The sequence below is a fragment of the Dermacentor andersoni genome, chromosome 8 (assembly GCF_023375885.2).
Source record: "Dermacentor andersoni chromosome 8, qqDerAnde1_hic_scaffold, whole genome shotgun sequence".
Taxonomy (NCBI): Eukaryota; Metazoa; Arthropoda; class Arachnida; order Ixodida; family Ixodidae; genus Dermacentor; species Dermacentor andersoni.
The window spans coordinates 58,801,177-58,816,675 of record NC_092821.1 but is presented as its reverse complement, the minus strand read 5'-3'; the positions used below and the strand labels follow the sequence as shown (position 1 = coordinate 58,816,675).

Here is a 15,499-nt window from a genome sequence, read left to right as displayed (position 1 = left end):
TTAATAAAAATTTCACGACCTAACTCAAAAATTCGAAACCAACAGTAACTAGATTTTAAGTTTGTCTTTCAAATGCAACAAACCTAGTCAAATTTGGTGCAGTGGTTGCCGAGAAAAACGAATTCTCCTTTTACATGTTTTTAGATAGGAGCACTCGAGCTAAAGCTTCCTCTTAACACCGAACGATGAATTTCTGTTCGAAATGCAGTTCAAGCAGGGCTGATATAATCTATCAAAAGCCTTTTCCAACTCTGTACGACTTGTGCATATTCAAGAATACTAGTTGCTGACAGGGTGCATGAACTCTCTTATTATTCTTTTACCCGGGAAAAGATACACAAACGCAGCATGGTGTATCTGAAATTCAGTTTTATAGGCCTATTATAAAGCTTGGGAAACATGAAATCTGGAAAAGTGATGAGGAAACAAAGCACCATGTCGGAGCACATGTCACACGATTGAAGCTTCAAGTTGCGTATTCTTTCTCTTCTGCCATTCCTCACTTCGTTTTCTCCTTTCACAATAAAATTTAGCCCTGTCAGTGCACGGAACTTTATATAAGTCTGTTAGTTACATTTGTCCTAAGTTTGCTGCAACCAACTGCGTCGAGCCTATTGCTTATCGCTTCTGTCTTGAGGGTGCATGAAAGTTGTTCTAAACAAAGTGACACTATGGAATACGCCGAGAAAATGGGAGACTCAGCACTGTGAAAGCCAGCTAACACTGTTGCCACCTGAAAACAGCCATTAAATGAATTACTACTACACTCAGCTAGGGTTGCATGACTCAGTGTCGCGCGGTGACCACTGCAATACCCCCCCACCTTCTAGCCACCATAGCATGGCAGCTGCAACAAAGCAATCATTGAGAAACTGTCACATGGCTTTGACAAAAGGATGTGGGCACTGAAGCAAACCAATGTATGTGAAGCAGTGATGATATACGGTAGAACCCACTTATGACAACATTCAAGTGCCATAAGATTGTTGTAACCAATATTTGTTATAACTTGGTGGCACAAAATAAGCGAAGGGGACAAGAATTCAAACATTTTAACTAGAAATGCAGTCAAACCTACTTATAGCATAGCCTACTTAACCTACTTATAGCTGTTGAGGTGTCTACAGTGTGTGAGACAGTTACCATGGTTTTCATCTTTTTATAGCCACATCTCTCTCTCAATGAGAGGCGGTCAGGTACGTGAGGCCGGCGATACAATACGATAAAGGCATGCTGTACAGGGTGCGCGGCATAAAAGGGAAGGAATGACAAAGCGACTCGCCTTCTTTTTCAAAGGATTTTGCGTTCCTTTTTCTTTTGGCACACTAACACTGTAGCCAGATTTAACTGTTTGAACAGAAAATGTGGCATAGGAGCATTGTAGTAAGCAGTTTATTTTACCATAGGACACATACAAAAGATTACGGTGCATCGGCTGCTCATTGTTATATCTGATATGCTGTTAAAACCGGTATCACTGTTAAGTTTGCTCGACTGTATTATAGAATGTTTGTCATCATGTACTGCCATCACTTATAGTGGTGTGTGATAAACGGGACAATGTGACAACACAGTTACATATACAAGCAGTAGTATACAGAGTGTTCCACGTAACTTGAGCCATACTTTAAAAATATGCAAATGCCACGTAGCTGGACCGAGCCAAGGTAATGTTGTTTGCCATTGCTTGGAGATACTCCGATTATTTTTCGCATTCTGCCTAATTAGATAATTAGTATTCATTAATTAATCAGCATCTCTATTATTATAATTAGATGTGTCAATGCAAAAATTGTAGAGCAACATGAAAACCCCCTGATACAGCTCTTTGTTGCTCAATAAGTGCTACATAAAAGTATTTTTCTGAGAGAAAGAAGCTCACGAATAAAGGCAAAATTGCCACGAGGCACTTTGCATGTATTCGCAGGCTTTCACGCTTGGAAGAGCACTTTAATCTAGCACTGACTTCAAACTGAAATTTATGTCGCAATAGAGTGGAAAATGAAAACAAGGGTAACAAAATGCATGCGTGTTCACATGCAAGGACACAGGGTTTAGGGGGTACACTCTGAATTTTGTAAGCAGGTTCACTTCACTTTTGGACACGTTCAGCTCACATGAAGCTTGCTATAATTAGCCCCATAATGACCAGTGTGTGTTTTACATACAGTGTTACATGCACAACTTGAAAAATACTTGGGTTTCAGTTCTAATGAAAGCGTTAGTTAAGAAAACATGAGAAGGCACTCCAATTATATTTTACAGCAAAACTGTTATTGTGAGACATTGTGAAAAAGATTCACTCTAAACGTCAATGAAAAGTCACTGAAATAACTACCTATTTAACCTAATGTAATAAAATTTGGAACGGATGTTGAATATGCGGCAAACGTTAAAAGCGTGGGATAGCTAGAGGGATTGTAAAAAATCCGCAAAATTGCATTAATTTCACTTTTTGTGCCATACAGAGAGCTGTATCATCAGTGTGTTGTATCATAACTATTGGATTTATTCAGGACAAAGTACATAGTTATATAGAATAACAGTTGTATTAGGAGGGACATGCTTTAGAAATTTCAGTATTGTATATTTGGAGCCACTTTAAGGAGTTATAAAATTTATGTTAAGTGGTGGCTTTTCTACACTTCTCAGGGGACAAAAACATTTGCGTTTTATGAACCACTAGGTGTATCGAGAGGAAATTTTTTACAAATAATGTGCGTATTTGGGGAAACATCTATCTAAGCGAACGTGGACAGTGTACGATGGTTAGTAACAAATTGGGAACTAGTCGCTGACTGATTTAGTCAGCCAGACACCTGGGTGTGAACCGAGGGTCACACTCAGGTGTGACCCTTGGTAGTCATGACTACCAAGGGTCACACCTGGTACCAAGGGTACCAAGGGCCAGTCAAGACACGTAGTCATGACTGGCCATTGACTACGGCAACAGGATTTGCTCTGTCTTTTATCTGCCCATGCTTCAATGCATTCTGCACTGTATGAGAGAACTACAGAACGTAGCTGTGAGCAGCATGGCTGCCACAAACCATGTGCTTGTTGGACTTCAGTGGCTATCTTTACGTCAGCGAGTTGTGTGCAGCCAGGGCTACTCCCACATGTTGGAACACAATTGAACGTGGTTGAATGTTGTTACCAGGTTGATAAGACGGTGCACAGTTGATGTAGGCACATGTATGTGAATGTAAAAAAAATTCAGAATAGCAAAGATTGTGACACAAATGCAAAATTTACTTTCTATATTCATCATTACATATACATCATTCAGCTCAGACCGTAAATTAAAGACACATGGTGTAAAATTGTGCAATGAGCAATGCCCAAAAGTTGATCTCTACATCTCTGCAGAAAGACCATTACTAACCTTTTACTATAGCTATTTATAACACAGAAGATTCATAGGTTCAGGTTGGATTAGTAAAAGTGGATACCTTGTCTTGCCTGTAGTCTATTATTTTGAGTTCCGACAGCCTTATGCAACATTAGAATGAACTGTAGTTTCTTTCACTACAGTTGTTCACAACCATGTGCACACATGCAAGTTATAGAAATTTATGCCAAATACTTTTTGTATTTATCCAAATAGTATGCACAGGTCTTGGCATATGTGACTATGATAATGAATTATGAATAAATGGGATGAAAGTTCTGTTGCTTAGTCTCATTTCGGTGGATCTGTTTTTAAAATAGAAGCAAACTAATTATAGGCATGGAAGAGGTGCTTATATCTAGATAAGACGTAAGACAGACTTCTCTGCGCTGCCAATTATAATGCAGCTGCTTTATTAATTGTTACTGTTTTGGAGTTACTAGCAAAGCAGTCCCATCAGTAACAGTTACATTTTATGTTAATAGATATAACAATTAAGTAATGATATGTCTTGAATTTCCTGTAACTACTTATGCATTTAAAATCTCATTAACCCTTTAGGGCACTGTGTACACATTCGTGTACACTAAGATTGTGCATCAACTGCAAAAGCATTGAAGAAAGTAATGATATTTAAAATGTGCAGCATACTTCCTGAAACACTTCTGATTGGAATTGTGCTGCAAGCTTGAATAATATGTGTAAAATGTTTCAGTAAAAGGATTTGGAAGGTAGACGGTTGGGTGTTTTTGCTTGGTGTGAGTATGTCATTGTATGCAGCCGGTTGACTTCTTTCATTGTTTCTCACAACGTGCTGCACCAGGCATAATTTTGAAGTGGCTTGACAGGTGCTTTTCAAGCCTGCTAGACATGAAATGGTTGATGTTCTCATATCTGATGTTTCCGTAGTGAGTTTTCGCATGGAGTCTGCATTCCATAAACTTGACAAAAGACACTAAATAATTTAAAATTCTTATTCTATTCTGCAGCTGTTTGCTCTCTTCAACGCGACAGCCTTAAGAGCCTCGTGTTGCAGAAAATCAGACGACAGAATTGTCCGTGAGCGAAAGTTTGCATACATATTTAGGTTTATGTATATGCCACACCTTCCTATATGACATGCAGTATGTGCAGGTTATATTGCCACACCATTCTGTCACTAAAGTTGCACATACACCTTGTCTTACATTCGTCACAAAGTTATTCCTCAGAATTTCGAGAATGACAGCCCACAAACAAATGTCATGAAACAAAACACCGACAGCGCATGCCTTTTATGTTAAATCTTCTCAGACTTAAATATTAAAAGCGCGAAACAATAACAGAAATCTGAAAATGATGACATTTTTCTGGCGCGGCTGTACAGTACCTCTGGGAACGGCCCATGCAAGAGGCCGCGTTTCACCAGAAAGCTCGCCTTCGTGCATAGTGTTTGCTACCAGCATTTTCCGGTAAACATTACGGTTACATAAGCGACAGTTGCTGGGAAGCGTGAGAACCAGTCAGGGATCTTTGAATGCTATTGCGTTCCACTTTTAAGGGCAAAGCGTAAGCATCCTCTAAGCTTTTGCGATTATGAAGATGCAAGATATGTGGTGAAATTAAGTTTTAAATGGAGAATATATCGGCCCCTGAAAGAGTTAAGCAAAATTTTCCAATAATGGATATAACCCTTTTAATGCGTAAGCATTCCTTGGCGAGCACCCCAGCCCTGTCACGTGAAAAGTATAATGCCTTGTATCTGTACAAAAATGCATAATTTGCAAAGTTAAGACATTGAATTGTTACGATAGTGTAAATGTAAATTATTGGTAGCTTTTAAGCGATAAGAAACAGTTTAAAGGGAACAAATTAAATAGAGAATACCCATAGAGATACATAGGGCTCCTTAGAATATTCATGGTGAAGCTAATAGTAGGGGTGAGCCAACTGAAATTTGGGGTTTGGTCAACTTGAAATTTGGGGTTGGGCCAACTTGAAATTTTGCGTTGGCCCAATGTCCAATTGAACATTGCTGATCATCCTTCGAGTTATGAACACCTTGCGGGCGCTGCCTCCTTTGTTACAATCTCAGGTGCTCTCCCGAGACCTCCGTTTGCCAGTTACATGTACCCTCCTGGAGCAGTACTTTCAAAAAATCCAATCTATCACCGCGACGAAAAAAGCGCCCCGCGACTTCTACAACACCAGTCAGAACATTGCCCGATAGCTAGGGAACACCAGCAGGTGCCGCAGGAGCGCAATCGTACCAACGCGTTGATACGCTTGGCACGTTTTCATAGGGCCTTACCGAGGCGCTGCCAGAACGCAGACGAGAGCTTATGTGGACAAGGAACGCGCGCATAACACAGGCTTGCGAGAGTGAGTACAGCGCAGGTGACACGGCTTCGCGGCGATGCACTCTCCCCTCACGCAATAACGTCTCACGTGCTCCTGCGGCACCTGCTGGTGTTCCCTATCTGGCAATAATGTTCTGACTGGTGTTGAAGACGCGGGGCGCTTTTTTCGTCGCGGTGATAGATGGGATTTTTTACAAGTACTGCTCCAGGAGGGCACATGTAACTGGCAAACGGAGGTCTCAGGAGAGCACCTGAAATTGTAACAAAGGAGGCAGCGCTCTGCGCAGGATCTCCAGGGCACCCAAGGGGCAGCGGGGAGGCAATAGCTGGAAGCAGGGCGGCCCGTGGTTGGGGCTGCCGAGATCGAAGAGTGCCAGGGGGTGTTCGCACGAAAGCGGACAGCCGAAGTTGTGCACCCCTGGCACGCGCAGGCCTCGGCAAGCCCCAACCCATGGACCAGTCCGAGTACGTTCTAGCTTTGGTGTCCCCGTTGCCGCTTTGATATGCTGGAGGCGCCGGCAATAATACGAAATAATGACGTTACAACTAGCAAAAAAAAAAAAAAACACGATTGAAGAAATGTAATTGTGTCCAGTCGCTAACTTGTGACGCTATAAGTTCAGCATTACCACACCCCGCGACTTCTACAACACCTGTCAGTACCTTGCCCCCTTTCGACCGCTCTGCGTTTCGGCTCAATTTGGGTTGATTGCTCATTACGATTGCCTTGAGGGGCCGGGTGCAGTGAGAAAAACCGGGCAGCTTTCTACTAAAGCCTATAGGCGTTCTTTGCCGCCAGAAAGGCCATGGGTGCATGGACGCGCATAAGCTAGGAAAAGCAAATAAGCAAAACTAAGCGAAAACGAAGCCACAGCTAGCCGACCCAAACAGTGCATACACATTAGCAGACAGTTCTCAGAACTTGTGTAGCTTCTTTTTTTAAAGTTAATAATGAAGATTTACTGATTTAGCCCCAGTTAGCCATAAGTCTGGCAGTGCGCGATGCTACTCATAACACGCCAAGTGCAACAGTTCAAAACTCCCGCAAGCTGTTGGCCAGCTGGCAACATGTCAAACTGGCCACACCGTATTGTGTGGTATTGTTGGCCATGCCCCAACACTACGGGACCGCGCTGTCTGGCAGTGTCCCATTCTGTGATTTGTCATGGTTCGTTGTAGCTTTTTGGTACATGGAGGAGGGACGGTTCATACATGCCACACATACTAAGTGTGGCCATGATAAACTGCTGCACATGCACAGAAATGTTTTATTAAATTTTTTTGAGGTTATGAGAGCGAATTTCATAACGATCGAGTTTGTTTTCCAATATTTTTGCACTTTGTCACAGGACTGATCACCATGATGCCTTTATCACCAGGATTATTCGGCGGGACAAATTATGAGAATGGAACATTTAAAAGCACACAAAATTATCTGGGGTTTTACGCCAAAACCAGGATATGATCATGAGGCGTGCCGTAGTGGACGGTTACAGATTAATTTTATCCACCTGGAGTTCTTTAACGTGTGCCCAATGCACGGTACATGGGCGTTCTTGCATTTCGCCTCCATCGGGATGTGACCTTCACAGCCATGATCTGATCCTGTGCCCTCGAGCTTAGCAGCGCAATGCCAAAGCCACTGCACCTCCAGGGCGGGTAAGGATGAAAAATGACATGAATCACCACAAAATGTAACCTCTGAGCCTGTATTCTGTGACATTCCCTAATTGCTAATTCTGTTTGTAGTAATTAATATGTAATTAAAATATATGAGACATCATTAAGCTTTCAAACATGCTGGAGGACACCTTTAATGGCCCAAAGGAGTTTGTTTTCCAACCTCAATGCACATTCATTTGCCTTCTACGTGGGCATGCATTTTGGTAGCTGAAATTGTCCAGAAGCACTTGCTTGGTTTACAGCACATACAGGCACTATTTATTTAAGCAGCGCATCATATATGAGGGGCCAGAGAAGTGCATTGCACCAAAAGCATTCTTATTTTCTCGATTCACAAGTCCTGCGCTTGGTGCACTGGTGTTGTCACCTTTTTCTCCCGACTTGCCAAGACTTATGAAAACAGCTGTGCTACGCGAGTTTACGTAGTACAATCGAAGCAGATGGGAATGGCCCCGCAATGGTGCACTGGAGTGCGATACCTTTATGAGAGTGGCGACAATCAACACCTGCCAGTACAGTGCAGTCTCATTGATACGATACAGCATTATATGTTTTTCAGGATAATATGCGTTTTATTTTTTTCGGACCACTGTCCCACAGCAGCAATGTATCTTCATACAGTTATTGCAATTGCGTATTGGCCTGAAATTGGATGATACGACTGCAGAAGTGGGCGCTTCCTGGTATTCCTAAAAATCATAGCTTTATGTTTCAGTGTACTTGCTTAAATAACATTCCAACAGCCCTCGAATGTGTTAAGCCCCAGCCACACTTAAGGAAAAACGCACGCGCCGTGCCACTGGCGGTAAAACGCCCCCGAGGCAGTGTGACCGCACCGACTGGCAGTGCACCACTGCTTGGCTGAGTGGGGAAATGGTGGCGTCTTTTTCAACTTCGAGACTAACTTTTTTTTTACGGGAATTGAAAATAAGAGAGTCCAGGGCAAACTGCTGAGCTATATAAACATTGCTCAATAAAAGCGCGTTAGCTGCAGGTCATGTGGCGTCGAGTGATGCTGCTCCCCATAACATGTTACGCAGAGCAGTATCATTCGACGCCACACGAACCTTTGCTATTTAGTTTGTCACCGAATACGCCTATTTTCATACTTTTTGTAGCTTGCTTTGGATAATGCTATTTTCGGATGATATGTTTTAGTTTATGGTTTCCTTGAAGATCGTATCAACAAGATTCCACTGTACTACAGCAGAACCTTGGTGATACGATCCCGTTTCGTACGAATGTTCGTGATCAAGAACACGAAAAAAAATGACTCGATGCAGTTACGCTTTGTAGACCGGTTAATATGTTCCCAAAAAACACGATATTTTGACATCAACAATCAGTAAACTGCCAAACCACGACTGTACGACACGTTTTCCGGCCGCTGGATCCTATGCGAAGAAATGGCGCTTGGCATGTGCAATGAGAGCAGTAAGCGCCCACGACGGCAGCTTCCCCCCAGTATGCACCCAAACGTACCACATGAAAATGCCCCCACACACCGCCTTACCTCAGAATTTCTTTTCCCATACCACCAAATCTCCTCGCAGGTTGCAAGTCGCATTCACCACCGCCAACCCTATTGCGATAAGCCTCTTCACCTATCAGTTCCAAAGCGTGTGTGGCATAATTCCGTTGGAAGTGTTCTACATGCTTTCAATATGCGATAACCCAAACGTGCCGCCGGTTCCTGCTGCAAATAGTGCAGAGTGAGCATTGTGTTTCGCTCTGGCGGCATCGTATTCCGGTGTTGGCAATGAGCTCGATCTTGTTTTGGTTTCCCGTTGTCGTCTTAAAACACTAAGCAATAAGAAAACAACAAAGCACCTCTTGTGCCGCTCGGGCCCCATCTACTCAATGCACGTAGGCATCTCGCATCGTAACAATGCTCTCGGGCTGCTTACCACCAGCTCGGCGTGCATTGGCGTCTCGTGCTGCAACGATTCGCGCAACACTTCGCATTAAGTAGATGTCAATAAGGTGGGTGTGCCAAATTTTCAGCGATTCAGATCGTATGTTTTCCCAGTTGGTAAGTTTTCTCTTACGTTTCTTTCCAAAATGTATGAATGAGATTCTACTGTACATACTTTTACAGTTACATGATTTTGTGACAGGGAATAGCCCATAACAGTTATTGCTGTAAAATACTAATGGCCCAGTAAATGTACGCTAATGTTGCATAAGTGAAATTTGTTTTGAAATCATTACAATGTCCTTTATGCAGGGGATGTTTTAAAAGTTAAGCCATCTTAAGTTGGTTCAAATGATATTTGTTTAAGTGCAGTATTGTTAAAACCCTGCGCAGTGTATGTATAAGCTTTGTGGTTATGTTTCTTATAATCTTACAACACAAAAGTAGGCATATAATTTTCTCTTCCAAACACTTGATGGTGAGCACACTCTTGTTTTTATTTCCTGAGAAGGCACTTTCAGTAACTTTCTAATAAACTAGTGGCAATTGCAATTATATAAAGCAAGATTACCCCTCTCATGCATGGAGGTTAGAAGATGCCTCACTGGTGGAACTTGTGCCTGCCAAGGCCATAAAAACGAATGCCAAAACAATATGTATGTACACAACAGACCATGTAGGCTAAGGAAAACTCTTTGCACCATCTCATATAACAAAATCACACAGAAAGAAGTGTACACAACAAAGATTTTTCATGTACACAATAGTCCATATTTAATAATTCAACATTATATTGCAACATCACAGCCAAACCATTCCTACTAGCAACACAACAAAGATATTAAGCTCGCACTTGCAACTCATGCAGTCATGCCCCTACCAACATGGAAGTTCTGGTTTGGTCACATGTGGGAGGAAATCTGCTCATGGCACATGAAGAGCTGTTTACACTTACAGTACAGTATAATGTTAAAAGGGACACCTAATTTGTATTCAAACCAGCACAGCATGAACATATGAAAATTCATAGAAAAAAGTGCTTGATGTGATTTGCTTACTGGACCTATACAGTAGAATCTCGACATAATGAGCATGGTTATATGAATTATAAAATATATAACAATGTAACTCAATTATTTTCAGCCATATTAGAATGTAATATGTGCTTGTAACAAATATCAGATATAACGAAGGTATTTTCGCATAGATGCGTTATAATGAGGTCCGAGTGAAACAGGAAAATATTAGTGCTGATGACTTTGTGTCAAAACTGGGCTGTAATCGTTGAAATGCTAATTAGGCGCCCCCAACAACAGTGAATTATACTACATATGTATGTCTCCACACCATGTGGCTACCTATCACATTAGCTAATTAGAGATGCGCAGCAGAAGGTATGCAACAATATAGAAATCACAGCAAGGAACATCATGTGTGGAACACATGAATTGCACAACTAAGTTCCATTTAGTGGCAATACAGGTGCATGACCAGGCAACCAAAAGCAACCATATCCTTAATGCTGAATGAACGTGGGGTAAAAAAAAATAAAAGACAGCCATGAGAACCCATGCAGGAAATGATGAGGAAACACACTCTGTCTTTTAGGCTCACAGATATAATTCTTTCCCAACAGCAGTGTTAATTGCATTGATCTTCTGGACATTCATAGCGATACTGAAGCGACAAGGCCAGGCTGTCTTGGCTAACGTTTGTTTTAAAGGATTCAAAACAGCACAAACATAACTAACACAAGGGACACAAAAAAAAAATGCATTGGCGATGCTTCTCAGACGAGTATCCCATGGGAAAGTAACTGAGACACAGACCTGCCATCCTACGAATGTAAAAAACACTACCACCAAAGCTGACAAATACTAAAATTTTGCGAGAAATACTAAAAGAGGTCTTGACTAATGAAACCACTTTTAGTGGTTTCATTAATCAAGACACACATACTATTAAGAAATTTGCCTGACCTTGTTTCGAGGGGGCTGTTCTCTATGTTCACATGAAAAAATTATTTGCATCACGGAAAAATGGAAATGTTCATGATGTTCGTTCGTGAATTATCAATGTAATGGCGGCCTAAATTTCACTTGCCATCTTAGTGTTGCTGCCGCTGGTGGTAGGTTAGAATAATCGAGTGGGTCCAAGAAGAAAAGTTCTGAAAAATCGCTCGACGATAAAGGCACTTGTGTTCATCAGAGCCTTGAGGAAGGCAAGTTTTCCTTGTCGAAACCTCGGCTCTTGACCGAGGCTTGACCTACTATTAATCAAGCCACATGTAAGAGCACACATATGAAAGCATGCACCAGTCTGGTCTCAGCTTTTTCTTTCTTTGGCTGTGCCTTTGTACAGCTGTTATTTCTCCAACACAGCATAATCAACCGAGAGTGTTTTTTCCTGTCCTTTGTCCCCGCATTCCTCGTGCAGTTCTGAATCTTTTAAACTGAACTTGTTGATATATAAAAGCGAAAAAAAAAAAGAAGCGAATCTTGCTTTGAAAAAGAGATTTCTGAATGGGACTAGTGAAGAGGACTGTATTCAGGAGACATCATTCTGCAAATGGTGAGTAAGAAATCGTTCAACCAGGCTTCCTCACACATCTTTTTCATGAATGAGAAGGTTGCTATCCCATGATACCGTTTCCAGCTCAGCTTGGTGACCAGAGAATGGCAACTCTGTGCATACTGTGCATCTGTGAAACAGCTGAAATCACGAGCTGCACACTTCACAATGTGTGGCTGCTTTAAAGCGAATTAGACACGGTGATAATACTTCGCTTTTTCTATAGAGCGAATAACAAAAGCAAGAAATGGCAATACTGTGCATGGTCTAGTTTTTCTTTTTTATCAATTTGTCTTTCAGCCAACTGCAATGCAGAAACGATTGCCTACGAGCATACTCGTACGGGCGATTTGGAAATGCACAATTCACCGTAGGTAGTGCCCGGAAAACAAGGACGAAAAAAAGAACCAAGCCATTACAATGCTAACATTTAGTTCATGCTGCAGCGGTGCCTCTACGTTGCTTTCATTTCAATATGCTTTCAATTTCTCATCTGCAGACATATCGTCTTGCCACTGGCCCGTTTAAATCAGTCAATCATCTTACACCGTCAAATGTATTTTGTGTCGCCGCTCTCCTTAACATTAGTCCTACTAAATTTGTGTTAAATTCTTTGGTACCTGTAACACAAATTATGGTCGACATACTGCGCATTTTTCTGCTCACATTAAGTCTTGCATTAACCACTATTCCTCACTTGGTACTTTGAAAACCAAAAAAATATTAGTTTACTTAATTATTCAGTTTCACACTTTCTCTTTTGAAAATCGTTAAATGTTTATAGTTCTCATATTGCTTTTCCCGATATGTGTGTTAATTATTGTGTTACAATGCAACTAAGTTTACTGATGTTAGAATGTTGCTTTTGCAACTACTCTTGATTGTAATCTCCAACAGGAGGTCTCCCTCCCTCTATCTATTTATATGTATGTTGTTCTCTGCCACAAACTTGATTCTAATGGGAGACAGGGACACAAGCACTGCCAAAGCAAGTGAAATTTAGCACTACGTGTGTCCCTATCTCTCCCACGTCCTTGTTTTGCATGCACCACCCATGTTGAATTGACTACACATACTCGTATACACGACTGCTCGTTTCCTCATCATTTTTTGCACTTCATAGTTGGCTCTTGCCTGCACTTTGTTTTTCTTATGCTAAAAAAAGAGGTCAGGTGTTTCTAAAAGATGTTCAGTCGAGAGATGGCATCCTTTTCATCCATACTTTCCCATGTCCATGCCGTGAATGTATTCCAACTTGCCCACTTCGCGATTCCTCTTTGTGCTTACCACTCGTCCTTTAATTTCAGCACGAGTATCACAGCCTGGTGTCAGCCATTGCCATTGCACTGGAAAGGCAACAGTGTTTCTGTTTCTGATGATTGGAGTTTTTTGGCGCAAGGACCAGAATCGGCCAAAGAGCGCTGAGGCTATGACAATAGGCTGCCATTGGTAAATTAATAAAGTGTTCTGTTGGAAAGGTGCCGAAAGGTAGATGCTTATGCTCCCAGTGGGCGTGAAGCATAAAAGAATGCTCGCATGCTCTTCCACGCTGTACCATCCACTACGAGTGCGCAAGTCATTGGTTCATTTTCTTTTTTCCAACTATCTTATTGGGAATGCTATGAACATGTGGAGGAACCTAGTTATATAAAGCTGGAGTTTATCTCTTTCACTATCAGGCTTGTTAGTTGAACGTTTTGGAAATACAGCAGTGCAACAGGGGAAAGGGGAATAGAACACATACAGCAACGACTTCCATTGCTTTGTCCTTAGTGAGCAAACATCTTTTAGGAAAAAGAAGTGTTGGAAGTTGGCGCTCCGTGTGTCCTCTTCTGTTTACTGTCCCGTGTTATGCTGTTTTAAATTCAAGATTCTCATCTCTTGCCTGCAAAATTTCGTTTCATTTGGAATACCGTCACCTCCTGCTGGGAAATCTCAAAGTGGTGTGTGGCATGACTTCGTAGGCCTAAAAACAATTTTGGCACTGGTGAATGACCACAGAAGACAGTCACACTTCATCTATCACAAATCACTTTTTTGAGTACGGTAATCATACCAGATCTACCACTGGCTCCTTCTTCATTCAGGTAGGAAAAAAAAAAAGGAAGCAGTTACATAATTTGTATAAACTGGTAAAACTATCAGCAGAGATCTGCTTATCCTATAATGCAGTACACATCACAATGAACTGTTAACACATCTGTTAAGGAAGTGCTGCTTTTAGTAAAGCCACCTGTAATGTGTACTGGTCAAGACAGGCTTAGCTGCTCTTTTAAACAATAGTAAATAGAGCAGTAAAATGCATGTACAGTTCACAGGAAATAGGCACATGGCATACACTTTCTTTATGTATAGCTTGTGGCAAGCAATGAATACAACATGCTTATCTGTTCTTGTTCAACAAACTTTTGTACAGCAACAAGGTGAGTGTATGTACAGGGCATGGGTAGTACACACGTGACACATGCAATGCTTATATACAAATAATATATATATACATATACACAATAAATACCAGGGTGCACAGGTTTGGAATTGTTCACTTTGGCTCATGAAGGTCACTCGAGTGCCGTGACGCACATCATGACTGCATATTCTTGAGGTACGGGTTGGTGGAGTACATTCATGCTAGGAACTCTTCTTGGGGATGGCAGGCCAAGTGGTCACCAAATCTCACCTGCCATAACACGAAGAAATGGTAGATGCAGCACTTTGCTAGGAATTGAACACAAGCACGCGACCGTCATCCAATCCAACAGCAGCCACCATTGATCCAGAGAGCTCAGTCATTGTCACACTTGTTGAACTGCGATACCACATGTTGGCCACGGGGTTGCCAGTGAAGATGTTCCAAATCCGTACGCCGTAGCCCGGGGCGACACATGCCATGTAGCGACCTTCAACGCGAATGCTACACGACCTGCAGGAGAAATGGAATTCAAAATCGGGGCAATAAAATTTGTGTGGTGATGCTATTTGCAGCTACGAATAATGTGAAGGCACACTAGCTGTGCATCAATCAAATCTGACTGATGACTCTTTCCTAGTGAGCCAGTGGCCGTATGTGCGTGACGGCAGTTCAATTTACTCTCAATACAACGAAGTTGCATTCGGTAAAAAAATTTTACTGTTATATATTTCTTTGTTATATTCGATATTTGTTCTGAAAGAAGGAACAAAGACTGGCATTGATCAATCCTCAACAAATCTCAAGTTCCATAGATGGATAAGTCAAGGGGAGCACTGCATGTCAAACTTTTCACAAATGCAATTCATTAAAAAAAAAAAATTATTATGGGGTTTTACATGCCAAAACCACTTTCTGATTATGAGGCACGCCGTAGTGGAGGACTCCGGAAATTTCGACCACTCGGGGATCTTTAACGTGCACCTAAATATAAGTACATGGGTGTTTTCGCATTTAGCCCCCATCGAAATGCGGCCGCCGTGGCCGGGATTCGATCCCGCGACCTCGTGCTCAGCAGCCCAACACCATAGCCACTGAGCAACCTCGGCGGGTCAAATGCAATTCATGGCCAAATAGGATAATGTATTGAATGAATACGTTATTGTAAGGAGCAAGCCAAAGGCTTTATAGAT

At 41.8% G+C, this 15,499-nt stretch overlaps 1 protein-coding gene across 1 annotated transcript in view; it reads right to left on the bottom strand.

Moving 5' to 3' along the window:
- Window positions 1-9,804: 9,804 nt before the first annotated feature.
- Window positions 9,805-15,499, bottom strand: part of LOC129386844 (uncharacterized) — a 44,104-nt gene continuing 38,409 nt past the window's right edge. Inside the window, exon 10 of the mRNA XM_055075100.2 lies at window positions 9,805-14,819. Coding sequence (XP_054931075.2) covers window positions 14,615-14,819 — 205 coding nt within the window. The 3' untranslated portion in view covers window positions 9,805-14,614. The remainder of the gene's footprint in view (window positions 14,820-15,499) is intronic.